The 18,093-nt window shown below is 33.9% G+C and overlaps 1 protein-coding gene across 1 annotated transcript in view; it reads left to right on the forward strand.

The window, feature by feature from the left end:
• LOC6036823 (protein Smaug) overlaps window positions 1-16,942 on the forward strand; it is a 34,556-nt gene extending 17,614 nt beyond the window's left edge. Inside the window, exons 2-6 of the mRNA XM_038259974.1 lie at window positions 1,742-2,774; window positions 6,436-7,072; window positions 11,897-13,022; window positions 13,083-13,425; window positions 15,549-16,942. Coding sequence (XP_038115902.1) covers window positions 2,044-2,774; window positions 6,436-7,072; window positions 11,897-13,022; window positions 13,083-13,425; window positions 15,549-16,263 — 3,552 coding nt within the window. The 5' untranslated portion in view covers window positions 1,742-2,043 and the 3' untranslated portion in view covers window positions 16,264-16,942. The remainder of the gene's footprint in view (window positions 1-1,741; window positions 2,775-6,435; window positions 7,073-11,896; window positions 13,023-13,082; window positions 13,426-15,548) is intronic.
• Window positions 16,943-18,093: the final 1,151 nt, after the last annotated feature.

The raw sequence follows: 18,093 nt of genomic DNA on the forward strand, positions 1-18,093 counted from the left end.
CAAAAGACTGACAAAAAATGCAGGATGGTATGTCTCTCCTAAAAAAAAAAATCATTTACTAAAACTGTTTTTTTGAAAAGTGGTCTAAACGTCAAATTTTTTAAAAACCAGTAGTGGGGATCGATTCTCCAGACAATTTTACAAAAAAGTCTCCATATTGACCATTGTCCTATGTCCAATCCTTGGGAAGATACAGCGGTTTTAAAAATATAAATGTAGGAAAAATGGTTTTTTTTTGGTGGTTTTTGGCAATTTCTATATGATAGACTTGGTTTTTCAGTGTCGTAAATAATTTTACCGGAAAGCTCGTCCAATTTCCCTTAAGTTTGTCTTTGACAGCATTTCAATTGGATGTAAGAGCTTACAGATATAAGCTTATTTACTATCCAGATTTCTACCACACTGAAAAAAAAAAAAATTTTCAGTTATTAGCAATGTAATAAAGCTTATATCTGTAAGCCCTCACATCCAATTGAAATGCTCCCAAAGACAAACTTATGGGAAATTGGACGAGCTTTCAGGTAAAAATATTTATCAGACTGAAAAACCAAGTCTGTTGTGTAGAAATTGCCAAAAACCAGCAAAAAACCCATTTTTTCTACATTTTTATTTTTAAAACCGCTGTATCTTCCCAAGAATTCGATATAGGACAATGGTCAATATGGAGACTTTTATGAAAAATTGTCTGGGGAATCGATTCCCACTACCGGTTTTTGAAAATTTCGACGTTTAGACCACCTTTCAAAAAAAAAAAAAAAAAAACAGTTTTAGTAAATGATTTTTGTATTTTTTTATGAGAGACATACCATCCTGCATTTTTCGTCAGTCTTTTGGTAACATTTTAGTCTATTTCCTCAAAATTTTTGAACGAAAAAAAATCGTGACATCACCTTTAAATTTAAGTTTTAGACTTGAAAATCAAAAAATCTCATAGATGTGGCGTGTATTTTTGGTACAGTGTATTTTTTTCAGAAAGCCCGTCCAATTTCCTATAAGTTTGTCTTTGACCACTTTTTGATACGACGCATCAAACAGAAAAATTGCTCTTACCAAAAATCTCAAAAACACGCATTCAAAACTTTGCTCCCGGCTTGCCGGTACTTGTCGGATATCAGGAAATGAGTACCCGACACGTACCGACACATATTTTTCTTTTGCAGATCAAATTTGAACTCTCGACACTTTCGAAAATTTGTATTCTCTGACATTTTCAATAGGATTAAAAAGTTTAATAAACTTTTAAGCACTTCCAGGCATTAATCAACGCATGCCCTCGGCGGAGGGCTTGTTTCGGTGGCAAATTAGCTACCCTAGGGAATGACGGAGTTTTTTCAAGGTGGCAAATTTGACCTCGGTATTAATAGTTATGACGGGAGCAAATTTGATTTGCACCCCAGTGTTGGAGTTGCCCTAAGAATAGCTAAATTTTCTCCTTTTGAAAATTTAATCTAGATTTTTTTAACCACAGTTATCCCTTGAGTAGCCACCTTGTTTTGGCACACTCGAACGCACGCACATTCGTAAATTAGAGACCGATGCCGGCTCGCTGGTTGGGGTTGAGAGAGAGGTGGGATTGACGTGATACCGTTCGAAAAGGCAGACAAAAAAAACATCGACCACTCTGTTTATATTTGGAAGAAGTCTAGTATTTTAAACATCGACGTTCAAGTTTCCTTCCCTTGCTAAAAAAAATCTCACTTTTTTTCTTCTCCCTCTCTCACTTTTGATACTTTCTTTGCAGCTGGCTGGCAAAACTACCACAACAACAACAAATAGTCAAAAACAACCTCCCAAATCAACAACAACAACAACTTGACGAACCAACCAACCAACAAATGATGCAACTTTGGAGTTTCGAATCGATATCCCTAGAATAACTCGCGCAGGAACAACACAACACGAAACGGAAAGAGAGTAAAACAGTGACTTGACCTTAAAAAACTTGACAAACAGCAAAAAACGACGACGACGACGCCGCCGCCGCCAGCAGCAGCAATTCTAAAAAGCAAAAAACAAAACAACTCAAAACTCTCCCCTCCAACGATGAAATTCCCCGGTGGAAATCCGCTGCTGTTTTGCGAGCAGGTCAGCACGGTGACGTCCTTTTTCGAGCAGTGGAACGACTGCGAGCGGACGGTGGTGCTGTACGCCCTGCTCAAGCGCGTCCCCTTCGCCAACCTCAAGTTCCTGCAGCTGTCGATCGACTACAACCTGGCCCAGAACTACAGCACCCAGAGCAAGCTGCAGCTGCTCGAATCGCACGCCAACAACGCCAACTTTCTGAACCAGCTCGTGCAGCGGTACCAGACGTGCGGGGACGTTCCCGCGACTGCGACGACGGCCAACGGCTTGACCAGCTGCTCCGACTCGGGATTCCAGGAGAGTTCCAAGGAAAAAAAGAGCAGCAGCACGTTCGACCTGTCGGGCGGTTCGTCCGCCTCCTCCACGACGTCCTCCTCGTCGACCTCGTCCACCACGTCAGACCCCGCCGCCAAATGCACCGGCGTAGACAACAAAAGTGCCGCGGAAGTTGCGGCGGCGGCGGCGGCCGCACCGCCACCAGCTCACCAAGAGTCCAAGAAGGACATCCTGAACGACATGCTGGTCTATCTGCCCCTCCTCAAGCCCGGCAACGACGACGTCAAGTCGGTGTACATGTCGCTGATTCCGGCCGCCGTCGAGGACGCCTGCCAGCGGGCCGTGCCGACGGAGCTGGTGCAGCACATCCTGTCCTACCTGCTGATCCACCCGGCGGTCAACAATGACGATCGAAGGTATGGCCGCAGCAGCCAGGGAGAGGGAAGGTGTGGCTGGCTGGCTTGATTTGTGTGTTCGCGGTGGTTTTTAATTTTTTTTTCTGTGTTGTTGGTTGTTGTCTTGTGTTCTGTTTTTGGTGGATTTTGCTTGTTCGTTCAATTGTGCTCATCTGGAAAAGTATAACATCTCATTTCATGTCATTTGTTGCTAACTGTACAGTACTTGTTCGATAATTGGGATAATAAAAAATACAGGGAAATCATTTGTGGATTTTCTATGTGTTCCTACGCATAATCTTTTCAGTCTCTTTCCAATTTGCCATATACCTATGTCTCTTATTCTCCCTACTTAGCAATTCATCATCTTTATTTATATTTTTTTCACGAATTAAGTGAACTTCCCCATTCAAAATCGTTTGGAAAATGTATAAAATATATTTTTTTAAAAATTATCCAAAAAATATAAAGTTCGAAAACTTGAAAAATCAAAAATTTAAAACAGGCTTAAATTTGAAGATTTTTCTAATGAAAACTATTTGGCTAAAAAAAATCTTTATTAGACCGTTGCAAATATTTTTTGAAAGTTTGTGGGAAATCTCATTTCAATTTCTAAATCCGGAAAATTTTATTTTCTTTTAGATTTTTTGAGTTCTTTAAGTGAAGAAACCACCCTAGTAAGCCTCTTATGTTCAAAATTATGAAAATTTTCTAAAAGTTTCAAAATTTTAAATAATCAAAGATGTTTTTTTTTTAATTTAGTAGTTTTGATTTTAAAACTCCAAAACATAAAATTTTCAAAACATGCAATGGGACCATCCACAAACCACGTGGACACTTTTTTGGGAATCTGTTACCCCCCCTCGTGGACAATTGTCCATACAAAAAAAAACTTTTTTGTATGGATCGTGGACAATCGCCATACCCCCTAAAGTGTCCACGTGGTTTATGGATGGTCCCAATATGTAATTTGAAAAATTGTGTGAAATCTTTTTGAATTTTTAACTTCTTTTTTACTGTCATTTAAACATTTAAAACAATTTTGAAATTTTTTTCGAATTTTCAACGTGTCTGAATTAAATAAATTTTTAATTTTTTTAAATATCTTTGCTTTTGCTAGTTCTGTAGACTATTGAAAATTTGTTTGCTTTATTTTCCAATTTTGAAATTTTAAAATCTTTGAGCATTAGAATTTTGAAGAATATGGGATCTTTTTTTTTTTAAATTTTATCTTCACAAATTTTAATTTATTTTTTTGGTTATATCCGGAGTTTTTTTGTTTTTTGAAAAGGTTCAATAAAATTTTTTTTTGCTTTTTGTGAATTTTTAATACACCTGAATCAGGGCTTCTCTAAAAACACCCAAAAAATTAAAAAAATCTGGGTATGTACTTTAATTTAAAAATGAATTTGTTTATTTGATTTTGTTTATTTTAGTAAAAGACTTGATTTATTTTTTATTTTTTTTATTTATTTTTTTAATATTAGAATCGCTGCATTTAAAATTTTTATAATTTTTTAAAGATTTTTCAAGTTTCTATTTTTTTTTCAATTGTCATGAGGTGTTTTTTAAATGTTAAAAATTCTCAAAGTTTAAATTCCCAGGAGTTTTCAATGCACCTTTTTTTTAAATTTTAGATTTTTAATTTTTTGATCTATTCTTAAATTTTTTTTGGAATAATAGCTATCATAATTTTCAAAATCTATAAAGGGAGCGTTCTTTTATTACGTAACGTGGTAGGGGGGGGGGGGGTTGGAGGCATTGTTACGCTCCATACAATTTTTTTTTAAATTTGTATGGAAATTTTGTAACGAGGGCGGGGGGGGGGGGTAATAAAAGAACGCTTCCAAACCTATAAATTCTTAAAATTTTGGAATTTATTAATCTTAGCATTATACAATTGTTGCTATTTATATTTTATAGTTTTTAAATTTCTAAGATTTTGAATGCTTCTAAAGTTATGGGAAATGGGAAATTTCATTACTATATTTTTTCTAGGCTTTAGAATTTTTAGATTTTTTAACTTAAAATTTTCTTAATATTGCAATGTTTGACGTTTGACGAGCTGTAAAAATTAAAATTTTTATAACGAAATTTTTAATATTTTAGCTTTTTTTGAATCTCTGATATTCATTTTTTAGCTTTAGAATTTTGATAACTGTTACTAGTGTTATAAAGTTAAACTTTTTAGCACATAAACGGATGCTGAATTTTCCTTTTCAGTTCTGTTATTTTTGTTATTTGAGAATGACAGTTACATTCCAGTCAAAGATAGTAGTTTCACAAAGAAATTTCGTAAAATAACTTTTTATGCATTCCCGTTTTGAAAATACTTACTCGTCGTCGGCTCGTGCCGTAAAAAAAAAACATTTAGCAAACTCTTGCAAAAAAATATAAGTCCGAGTTTTGTCGGATGACGACAGCGCGAATTAGGGGAAATCTACCCATTTTAATCCTAATAAGCGGTCGTGTTTGAATGATGCTGGATAATCTAGAGTCTCCCTTGAATTTTACTAAAACCAAGTACACCAACGAGTAGAGCAAGTTTTTGTGAACATTTCTGTTTATTTTCACTTTCACTAAAAGTTATTCTATTTCTTTACCAAGCATTTCACAAAAAAAATTCCCAATGGTATTCTAATCGAGGCGAATGCATTGGGCCACGCCCATTTTTTTAATATCGGCTTAGTTCTTTTTTCTTCCAACACTCTGTCGAGTGTTGCCATTTGCGCTGACAGTTCAAACGAACACTCACGAAAAGTGGCATTTATAGGGAAAGTTTCCTGGCATCGCTGGCTGTGCTGCTGGTGGTGTTGACGGCCAGCCTTTGTTCTTTTTTGCCTTCGTCTCTCGCTTGGTTTTCTTCAGCCTTCGATTGGAATGCAAAGTGAAAATTGAAACGTCAAACGACTTGGCGCGTTTGTTTTTTTGATGGCGCTTGCTAATTTATTACACTTTTCGGGCATACATTTGCGTGCTTACTCGAGGCGGTGCTGTTGCTGGTAAGTTTATAGCCCAAATAGTATTTTTGGAGCTTTAATCGAGCATCAAACTCTCCATATGACGAAGATAGGTGTTTGATTGGAAAGGGTAGATTTCCCCTACTGGGTTCCAATCGAGCTGTCAAAAAAGGATTCCAAGCGAGAAACAAGACCTTTGCAAGGTTCAGGTTTAAAATATTTTTTTTTGTTGAAAATCGAGTGTTTTAGCCAGACATGCATCGGCACTAAGATCTCTTCTTAACGGCAATCAGCTCATTTTTTTTTTGTAAAACTGTTGTTTATAATTATTTTTACTATAATCAAAAATTTCAGAAAATTTGTAATATTTGAAATACAAATTTCGGATCAAAAATATTTAAAACTGATTCCAACCTAACATTTGCAGAGTGTTTTCGCTCGATTGGGACCCGGCGAGTAACAATTCTAATTTAAACGATTTTATATTTTAATTTTAAAATTTTTATATATTTTTTTCCATTTATATCATACATAAACAAACTGAAATATCAAAATTATTTTTTCTGTACTGTTTTTGTCCTCCTAATACTAACTGTCACTAATTTGCGCTGCTTCTTCAGATCATATTGCTCTACTCAAAATATTTAGATAGATCTAAATTCCCCAGCTTTACGTTCATACTGACCCTACCTTCTTGTTCTCTCCCCTCCCATCTCGTTTAGGTCTCTCAGCTACTGGCTGCGCCATCTGGAGGAGCACATCGCTTCCTCGTACATGACAACGCTGGCCACTCCGTCGCTGGCAGCAGCAGCAACTGCCACCCACAACAATAACAGCAGCAACTCCAAGCTGGCCACCGTCAACAACAACAACTACTTCACCCAACAAAACAGCAAACCTGGCAGCCAACAGTCACTGCAGTTCCTCGCCGCAACTGCCACCCCGTGGCATCATCTTCATCCGCAGCAGCAGCAACAGCAACCTGCTCCACCGGCTGCGATCGGATCGTCCTCGTCGTCCTCTCTGCTGAGCATTTCCAACTCGTCGCTGCTGTCCAAGTCGCAGCAGAGCCTCAACCAATCGGGCGGAGCAGGTCCCGGAGGAGGCGGTGGCGGAGGGGGAGGCGGAAGTAGCACGTCCAGTTCCAGCTCCGGCCTGGACAGTGGCGCCTCGCAGCTCAAGTCGGCTGGCAGCGGGGGCAGTCACAGCAGTGCGAACAATAGCAGCAGTACCACGGCCAGTACGACGATGATGGTCAATCTGGATTGGACCACGTCGACGCAGACGGCGGAAGTGGGTGGGGAGGGCGGGAAGGTGCGTGGCAGCATGGAGAACGTCACGTTGAAGGAGTTTGGGCCGGTGAGTTGGGTTGTATACTTTGTGCACACCACATCATAACTTATCCGAAGTGTTCAGTACGGTATGTCCACGTATCGTATTCTTAAATTCTTAAATTCTTAGATTCTTAAATTCTTAAATTCTTAAATTCTTAAATTCTCAAATTCTTAAATTTTTAAATTCTTAAATTCTTAAATTCTTAAATTCTTAAATTCTTAAATTCTTAAATTCTTAAATTCTTAAATTCTTAAATTCTTAAATTCTTAAATTCTTAAATTCTTAAATTCTTAAATTCTTAAATTCTTAAATTCTTAAATTCTTAAATTCTTAAATTCTTAAATTCTTAAATTCTTAAATTCTTAAATTCTTAAATTCTTAAATTCTTAAATTCTTAAATTCTTAAATTCTTAAATTCTTAAATTCTTAAATTCTTAAATTCTTAAATTCTTAAATTCTTAAATTCTTAAATTCTTAAATTCTTAAATTCTTAAATTCTTAAATTCTTAAATTCTTAAATTCTTAGATTCTTAAATTCTTAAATTCTTAAATTCTTAAATTCTTAAATTCTTAAATTCTTAAATTCTTAAATTCTTAAATTCTTAAATTCTTAAATTCTTAAATTCTTAAATTCTTAAATTCTTAAATTCTTAAATTCTTAAATTCTTAAATTCTTAAATTCTTAAATTCTTAAATTCTTAAATTCTTAAATTCTTAAATTCTTAAATTCTTAAATTCTTAGATTCTTAAATTCTTAAATTCTTAAATTCTTAAATTCTCAAATTCTTAAATTTTTAAATTCTTAAATTCTTAAATTCTTAAATTCTTAAATTCTTAAATTCTTAAATTCTTAAATTCTTAAATTCTTAAATTCTTAAATTCTTAAATTCTTAAATTCTTAAATTCTTAAATTCTTAAATTCTTAAATTCTTAAATTCTTAAATTCTTAAATTCTTAAATTCTTAAATTCTTAAATTCTTAAATTCTTAAATTCTTAAATTCTTAAATTCTTAAATTCTTAAATTCTTAAATTCTTAAATTCTTAAATTCTTAAATTCTTAAATTCTTAAATTCTTAAATTCTTAAATTCTTAAATTCTTAAATTCTTAAATTCTTAAATTCTTAAATTCTTAAATTCTTAAATTCTTAAATTCTTAAATTCTTAAATTCTTAAATTCTTAAATTCTTAAATTCTTAAATTCTTAAATTCTTAAATTCTTAAATTCTTAAATTCTTAAATTCTTAAATTCTTAAATTCTTAAATTCTTAAATTCTTAAATTCTTAAATTCTTAAATTCTTAAATTCTTAAATTCTTAAATTCTTAAATTCTTAAATTTTAAATTCTTAAATTCTTAAATTCTTAAATTCTTCAATTCTTCAATTCTTCAATTCTTCAATTCTTCAATTCTTCAATTCTTCAATTCTTCAATTCTTCAATTCTTCAATTCTTCAATTCTTCAATTCTTCAATTCTTCAATTCTTCAATTCTTCAATTCTTCAATTCTTCAATTCTTCAATTCTTCAATTCTTCAATTCTTCAATTCTTCAATTCTTCAATTCTTCAATTCTTCAATTCTTCAATTCTTCAATTCTTCAATTCTTCAATTCTTCAATTCTTCAATTCTTCAATTCTTCAATTCTTCAATTCTTCAATTCTTCAATTCTTCAATTCTTCAATTCTTCAATTCTTCAATTCTTCAATTCTTCAATTCTTCAATTCTTCAATTCTTCAATTCTTCAATTCTTCAATTCTTCAATTCTTCAATTCTTCAATTCTTCAATTCTTCAATTCTTCAATTCTTCAATTCTTCAATTCTTCAATTCTTCAATTCTTCAATTCTTCAATTCTTCAATTCTTCAATTCTTCAATTCTTCAATTCTTCAATTCTTCAATTCTTCAATTCTTCAATTCTTCAATTCTTAAATTCTTCAATTCTTCAATTCTTCAATTCTTAAATTCTTGAATTCTTGAATTCTTAAATTCTTAAATTCTTAAATTTCCTAAAATTCTCAAAATTCTTAAAATTCTTTAAGAATTCTTCTTAAAGCTCTTAAAATTCTTAAAATTCTTAAAATTCTTAAATTTATTAAAATTCTTAAAATTCTTAAAATTCTTGAAATTTTTAAAATTCTTAAAAATTTTAAAATTTCTGAAATTCTTGAAATTATTGAAATTATTGAAATTACTAAAATTATTAAAATTATTAAAATTATTAAAATTATTATAATTATAAAAATTATTAAAATTATTAAAATTATTAAAATTATTAAAATTTTTAAAATTATTAAGAGCGAGTTTTTCACCGATGTGAAACAGGTCGTATCGAGGTGCTCCGATTTGGATGAAACTTTCAGGGTTTGTTTGTCTATACATGAGATGAACTCATGTCAAATATGAGTCCTCTACGACAAAGGGAAGTGGGGTAAAACGGGCATTGAAGTTTGAGGTCAAAAAAACATGAAAAATCTCAAAATTGCTCGCATTTCCGTAAAACTTTATCAATTCCAACTCTCTTAGATGCATTCGAATGGTTTTTTGAAGCCCTTCAAAATGTGCCATAGACATCCAGGATTGGTTTGACTTTTTCTCATAGCTTTTGCAAATTACTGTTAAAAATTGATTTTTTTAAAACCTTAATAACTTTTGGCAACAGCCTCCAACACCCACACTCCCATAGGTCAAAAGTTAGGGAATTTCATGGACTATAAGCCTACGGTTTTAACTTTTTGGCCAATCGCAGTTTTTCTCATAGTTTTACGATTTTTCTATAACAAAAATTTTACAACCTTAGTTTTTGTCCTGTAGGCCTCCATAGCGGCACTTTTTGGTCTCAATTTTGACATATTCGGAATCCTCAGAAAATTTTACATTAGATTGAGGTGTTGGAATTTTGAATTTGATTGGAAAAAACGCCATTTAGAATTAATTAGAATATTATTTAGCATTTTGTCGGATTAGGGGTAAAGCACGTTTTCACCTACTTGATACAGCATTTGACGTATTGATCATAGGGTAAATAAAATCTATTTCTGTTTTCAAAAATGTTTTATTTAATTATGTTTTAAAAAAAATTACAACTCCAATACTTCTAACTTACATGAAATTGTCCGAGGATTCCGAATATGTCAAAATTGAGACCAAAAAGTGCCGCTATGGAGGCTTACAGGACAAAAACTAAGGCTGTAAAATGTTTGTTATAGAAAAATCGTAAAACTATGAGAAAAACTGCGATTGGCCAAAAAGTTAATACCGTAGGCTTATAGTCCATGAAATTCCCTAACTTTTGACATATGGGAGTGTGGGTGTTGGAGGCTGTTGCCAAAAGTTATTAAGGCTTTAAAAAAATCCATTTTTAACAGTAATTTGCAAAAGCTATGAGAAAAAGTCAAACCAATCCTGGATGTCTATAGCACATTTTGAAGGGCTTCAAAAGACCTTTCGAATGCATCTAAGAGAGTTGGAATTGATGAAGTTTTACGGAAATGCGAGCAATTTTAAGATTTTTCATGTGTTTTGGACCTCAAACTTTAATGCCCGTTTTAGCCCACTTCCCTTTGTCGTAGAGGGCTCATATTTGACATGAGTTCATCTCATGTATAGACAAACAAACCCCGAAAGTTTCATCCAAATCGGAACACCTCGATACGACCTCTAGAACAAACCGAGCAGAATCTACAAATACTGCCTCTTAAAATTATTAAAATTATTAAAATTATTAAAATTATTAAAATTATTAAAATTATTAAAATTATTAAAATTATTAAAATTATTAAAATTATTAAAATTATTAAAATTATTAAAATTATTAAAATTATTAAAAATAATAAAATTATTAAAATTCTTAAAATTCTGAAATTTTTTAAAATTCTTAAGTTAAACTTTTAAACTTTTAAACTTTTAAACTTTTAAACCTTTAAACTTTTAAACTTTTAAACCTTTAAACTTTTAAACTTTTAATTTTTAAACTTTTAAACTTTTAATTTTTAAACTTGTAAACTTTTAAACTTTTAAACTTTAGTCTAGAATTTTTAATTCCAAATTTTTATATTACATTTCAAAATTTAAATTAATTAAAGATTTCTAAAATTTCAACTGCCTCTATTTTTGCCGCCAGAAAATAAGATAATTTTGGAGTCAATTAAGGTCATTGACCTACATTTTTAGAAAATATTAAATTTCGTCAAACGATTTTCCGGATTGAACCCTAGGTTTTTAAAATTTTCTTAATTTTTCAATTAATGTTTTGTAATTTTTAAATAGTAGAATGTAACTATAAATATAGTTTTTAATTTTTTAAATTCTAGAAATACGTATTTAAATTTTGGATCTGCTCTTATTTTTTTTAATTTTTAAATATTTTTTCTATCTAAAGCACTCAACCAAAGTATGTACAAATGTTTGTATTCGTGATTTTTATACATTTTTGAATTTTATAGTTTTTGGAATCTTCAATTTTTTTTCGATTTTTAATTTTTGAGTTTCAATATTTCTTAGTTTTTGTTTTTTAGTCATTAAATTTCCTGATCAATCTTGGGCTATTTTCAAATATTAAGTTTAATTTTTCATTTAGTCCTTTTCATTTAGTCTTTTTCATTCACTCCAAAAATGCATATAAAAATGGACTTTCGCTGGCGGTCAACGGAGGACACTCAACAGTTGTATGGAGACTTTCATAGAAATAAAAATAATGATGTAAAAAGGCTTCTTGCATAATAGAAAAATCCATGGACAGGATTTACAACACCTTTATAAAAATATCCAAAAATGTTTACAATTACTCACAACTAAAAAATTACTAAGAAATAATAAAATTTACAAAACTATTAACAAATCCCTTTACTTTTAGGTCACATTCAACTACCCTCGCGATCACCACCAGCAACAGCAGCTTTCTAGTCAAGCGGCGGCATCGTCCCAGGCGTTAAACGGCGGCAGCTCGGCGGTCGCCGTGTCCAACAACGCGACCCTAAACGGTTCCGCGGTCGGTGCGGCCACCACCACCGCCGTCGCCACCACCACTGGCTCGTCGTCGTCGGTGCTGACCGACCTTGACTCGTCGAGCGACGACAACCATCTGAGCTTCAGCAAGAACGGAACGGAGATATTCGACTACGATTGTGATTACGACAATGAGGAAGAGTTGTACAACTTGGCGCGGGCTGCTGCGGCAGCGGCCGTTGTGGCCGGATCGGGGGTCAGTGGGGCGGCTGGTTCCGCCATGACTCCCGGCGGCTCGACGGCGGCAAGTGGCAAGAATCGGGTTTCGTTCGATGCGAACATTAGTGATTATCTGAGGGTTCCTCCGATTGGGGATTTGGAGTTGGACGGGAGTGGGTTGCTGAAGACGCGGCGGTCGAACAGTTTGACGACGAGTGTTGGCAGTGGGTGTGGGTTGGTCGGGGTTGGGGGAGAGCTGCACCATCAGCAAAAACAGAACAACGAATGCCTGTCGGCGGAGAACCTGAGCCAGTTGATGCAGAACAAACCGCGGAGTTTCTCGCTGACGATGGAGAGTCCGCGGTCGTCGCTGACGTCGAGCGGGTCGGAGACGCGGCTGGACGACTTTAAGCAGCACCATCACATGATGAAGATGTATGGGACGGCGCCGAACGTTGGGATGGCCAGCATCGCGCACTGGTTGAAGAGTCTGCGGTTGCACAAGTACGTGTGGTTGTTTTCGAACCTCACGTACGAGCAGATGATGGAGATGACCGAGGAGTACCTGGCCAGTCTGGGCGTGACCAAGGGCGCCCGCCACAAGCTGGTGCTGTGCATTCAGAAGCTGCGCGAGCGGTATGTCACGATGGTGCGACTCGAGAAGGAGTTGCTGGCGGCCGGCAGCGTCGGTTCCAAAACTTTGTTGGGGGCCGTGTTTGAAGAGCTGACGAATATCGTGCTGACGCCGATGAAGCCCGTTGGCAGCGACCCGAGGGAGGACATTGGCACGCAGTTTTTGAAGCTGCTTGATTTGAGTGAGTCGTTTAAAATCTTTTCATCAAAAGCGATTCCTAACATAATTTCAATTATTTCAGTCGCCTCGATCCTGCTGGTTCGGTCGGCCGTTTCGCCCCAGGACGAGGAGTTCCTGAACGTGTACGTGTGGCTGCTGGAGCGAGCGATGCACAACGAGGCGTTCGCCGGGCACGTGCTGCAGCTCAAGGAGTACAAGTACAAAGCCAACAAGGTCAAGATGCAGTTCGGTGGTGGACCGAAAGGGGGAGGAGGAGGAGGCGCAGGAGGGGCCGGAGGTCTCTACGGGAAGATTGCTGGGATGGGTGGTGGTTTGGGGGGAAGTGGCGGATTGGGAGGAATGGGCGGCGTTGGGCTCGGTGGAGAGCGAGGCATGCAGCTGAACGGGAACCTGGGCAAACCGAGGTGAGTTTAATGGTTTCTCTATAAACATTGTACAAAAATAGTCTAACGTGATGATATTTGCACTCGAGCGTGATATTTAGATCGTAATTTCTCGATCTACTATCGACAAATTACGACCGACGATCGAGAAAATCTCGATATGAGTTCGAAGCACGTTTTAAATAATTCAAAAACTTCAAAAATTTAAAAAATAAACATGCATATTCAAAATTTCAAAAGTTCAAATAATCAAATAAAGTTTTGAAAAATTCGAGAAAATTAAAAATCAAAATTTTTGTAACAACCTTACAATTTTTTACAGTTTCTTCAGATTTTCAAAGTTTATTATTTAATTTCTTTTCATTAAAAAAAAAAATAAATTTACAAAAGCTTTATACAATTTACAAACTATTAAAAAATATGTCAATCATTGAAAATTCGTGAAATTTAAAAATTCTAAATTTTTTAAAGACTTATTTTTTTAAATTTCAAAAGTTTCAAAATTTTAAAAGCTGAAATAATCAAAAAAATTAAAAGTTCAGAAATTCAAAAAATTTCTGAGTTTTAAAAAATCAAGAAAGTTAAAAATTTAATACTGTTAATAGCATTCAAATTTCTAACATTTCTAGAGTTTTTTTTTTAAAGATCCTCTAAGCTATTGCCTTTCATATGTTTATAGGACCTATTAAAGAAAAACTCTAGATTTTTTTTGTGTTTAGATTTGCAAATTTCATTGTTTTAAATTTTTGGAAAAATAAAAAAAAACATATTTTCCTAAATTTACAAAAGTTTTATACAATTCACAAATTATAAAACAATGTTGGTCAATCATAAAAAAATGGAAAAATTCTAAAGCTTTGAAAGCCTTTATTTTTTTTTTTTTTAATTTAAAAAGGTTTATGTTTTGAATTTTCTTTATGTTTTTAAATTTGTTTGATGTTTTTTAAATGTTTTGATGTTTTTAAACTTTTTGATGTTTTTGTGATTTCTTTAAAAAAATATTTAATGTTAAAATTTGTATTTTTTTAAAATTATAATTCTAATTAACATTTTGTCTTATCTAAAATAAATATTTTAGTATTTTAAAATTTTGGATTTAATAAAAATGTTTTCCTTTTTTGAAATGGAACGAAATTCGATAATTGTTCAGGTAGTTTTAAAAATTGAAAAAAAGCAATAATTTCGAAAAGTTCAAATAATCAAAAAAATAAAAGTTTAGAAACTTAACAAATTTTATTTGAAACATTTGAAAAATTTCAAAATTTAAAATTGTTAAAAATCTTGCAATATTAATTAGTTTTTTTTTTAGATTCTAGAAGTTCAACGATGGGGCAAACAGACTTGGTGTTGTTTTTAATGATTTTCTGAAAAAAAAGTACTGTTTTTCTGAAAGTATACGTAAAACTAAACATAAAAATGATAAAAAGTCAGAATCGTCCAAAAATGACATGAGACAATTATGCGTAAAAAGGCAGTATACGTAAAACAAAACTTAAAAATGATAAAAACTCAGAATCGTCCAAAAAATGACATGGGACAGTTATGCGTAGAACGGCAGTACAATTCAGAAATAAAATAAAGGTATTTTTTTGTGAAATTGGAGAAATTTCAAAATTCAAAATTTTTAAGAGCCTTATTTTATATTTCATATTTGTGCCAACTTGCAATCAACTGAAAACAACTTCAAATGTATTTTCCAGTTTTTTAATTTAAAAAATATTTAAACTTAAAAAAAATAATAACTTTGAACTTTGAAAAATATTTGCGACGACCTTAAAATTCTGTACATTTTTTTTAATATTTTTTTTGAAATTTCCGTTTTTTTTTTAAATTCCCTTTTCCAGGTCAAGATTTTGATTTTGTTATGCTTTTTTTTCTTTTTAAATTCTTTTTATTTGTTTAATTCCAAATTCTTTGTTATTAAATTTTCAAAAATCTTCAAATAAATAAATATTTTAGAAAAGTTCTTAGCATTTTCGAAATTTAAATTTTTAAAAAATCATCAAAATTTGTAAAATTGTATTTTTTAAGGAAACTTTTGGATTTTTTTTAAATTTTTCATGTTCTTAAAATTTTTGACTTAAAAAAAAAATTAAATTACTATTACAAATTTCGATCGTTAAAATGGGTGTCCTTCCTTCCAGGTGGTCCGTCTCGAACAAACACAACAAACCGTGCGGCGGCTCGTCCGAGGGTCTCCAAAAGGCAGCCCCCCATCGCAAAAGCTCGCTGCAGTATTTCTCGTCGCCAATGCAGCAGCAACCCGGCCAACCCAACCAATCCGGCGGCGGTTCGTCCTCGTCGCACACGCACCTGCAGGCCATCCCGCCGCACGGATATTACGGCGGCGCCGGAACTGGCCACAACAATAGCTACAACAAGAGTTCCTCCTATCCGAACTTTGCCTCGAATCTTTCCGAGTCGGCCAAGCACCACCGGGGACATCACGCGCAAGTCCCCCATCCGCATCAGGTGCCAGTTCCGTCGGTGCCGCCCCAGCAGCCGCAACCTCCGCACGTTCCTCCCCACGGCAACTTTATGTACCATCGGCACTCGCTGAACAACATTTCCGCGCACCAGCACCAGCAGCAATTTCTACAGCAACTGCAAAGTCAGCAGCAGCAGCAGCAACAATCGCAGCAGCTACTTCCGTCAATCTACCTGACCACGATGGGAGGAGGTGGCGGGCCGGTGGCCAAAAAGGAGCTTCCCCTCAAGGACTCCCAGCAGCAGCAGCAGCAGCAAAAATCGGACGATTCTGGCAAGAGTCAGAACAACAACAACAACAACAGCATCGGGGACATCAACAGCCGGCTGGAGTTTCTGTGTCTGCAGATGACCGAGCAGGCCATCAACTAAAAGGGGCGTGCGGTGAGGACACTCCTTTTTCCCAGTGGGAAAGGTAAGCTACTAATTGTGGATAGACTAGTAGAAAAAAGGGGCGCGCGTAGAACGAGCTAAACTGTGTTTAACTGTTTATTTTAGAGCAAAGAAAAAGTTTTCGTTTTTTTTTTTCGTGTCCGCGTAGTCGTCTTTGGAAGTCGAAGAGAACCCCGTAGAGGATTTAGTTATATTTTTTTTTGTTTAATTTTACACAAACATACTTGACCCCTAGCCGAAACGAAAAAAAAAGGTTGCGACACAATTGAGCAAAAGGAACAAAATTGTGACAAATAGAGAAAGAGATAAAAAAACAAGCCGAATATGCGGGTATATTTGAACACGTGGTAGTATTTTTTGTTGTGTTATTTTTATTGTTGCGTCCAAAGTGTGTGAGTGAGTGGCGAAGCGAAAGTTTTCAAATCTGTATCTTCTCTGAAGAAAGTTAGACAAAAAAGGTAATATTTATTGTGTCCGCTCCGCAGGCAACAAGGCAAAAAAGGTATATTTATACACTATAACTGTAGACGTAAACTGTTTCTCGCTAACATGTTTGATAGAAGAAGGCAAAATTAAGCAAACTAGAATGCGCGCACGTCAGAGAAGGTGTATAGCAAGTAAACAGAAAATAAATAAAACCAAACTCTTTTAGAAACTATGAGCGAGCAAAAATTAAGTTGTTGAAAGACGAAAGCTGAAACTAACTGGAATGTGTCCTGATGTTACTGAACATGTTTTAATTGGCCTCCAAGAATCAACATTCTGGGAAATGACGGTTTCCCATTTTTTACATGGAAAACAGTCCTGAAAAATCACTCGCTTTGACGATTTTGACAGTTGACAGAAAAAAAAACTTACCTTAAACAATTTGCAGAAATTTACAGCATACAGATTTTCACTTCACTTACCTTTTAACTGAAAAAAGCAGGGTTTAAAATTTATTTGGTTGGTACCTTGACATCGACGTCCGTGGTGGGGAAATGTCACGATTTTATTTCGAAGAGTAAGTATTCCTAATAGAGTTTTATCTGCTGGATCCGGATTCAAAATTTTCATTGAATTGTCTTAATTTTCATAATTATCTATAAATGTAGTTTTCGCGATATATATTTTTTGCTTTCTTAATCCTAAAATTTAAAAAATTCTAAAATTTCGACATTCTAAACTAAAAAAAATAACGTTTCAAAAATTTTAAATCTAAAAATCGTAAAATTAAAAAAAAAACAAATTGCGAAAAGACAAATGTCGCCACCTATGAACAAGTAGCGGAAGCCTATGATTTTTTTCATTATAAACATTTTTATAAAACTTATGGAGGATTCGGATAAGAAAAAATATTTCCAACATTTTGGTGTATAACTTTCCAATATTAGTTTGATTATTCTATGATAAAACTGTAAATTTCGAAAAAAGATAGTAATTTGAACTATTTTTGCAAGAGTCTTTTAAAAATCGATAAATATTGTTGAAGTTAAACACATCTGTTTTCAACCATATGATGGGTTATCTCTTAAATATATATGAGGAAACTCAATTTTTAGTGTTCCAAAACATGTCCAAAAATTGTTGCGCCCAAAATTTGATGGCCATTATTATAAAGCAACGAAACATTCTCGTCTTTTGCTACCAGTTTTATTAAGATTGATGCTGGGAATTATGAGAAATAAGCGATTTTTTTCTTCAATCCAACAGAAAGGAATACGATTTTTGGCCAGTAACCTCATTAGCAATGCCAATGAAACACAGTCGCGCTGCAAAACCTCAATTATTAAGAAAATTAAAAATGAAACGAGTTTAAAATTAAAAAGT

The sequence above is a fragment of the Culex quinquefasciatus genome, chromosome 3 (genome assembly GCF_015732765.1).
Source record: "Culex quinquefasciatus strain JHB chromosome 3, VPISU_Cqui_1.0_pri_paternal, whole genome shotgun sequence".
NCBI classification, from domain to species: Eukaryota; Metazoa; Arthropoda; class Insecta; order Diptera; family Culicidae; genus Culex; species Culex quinquefasciatus.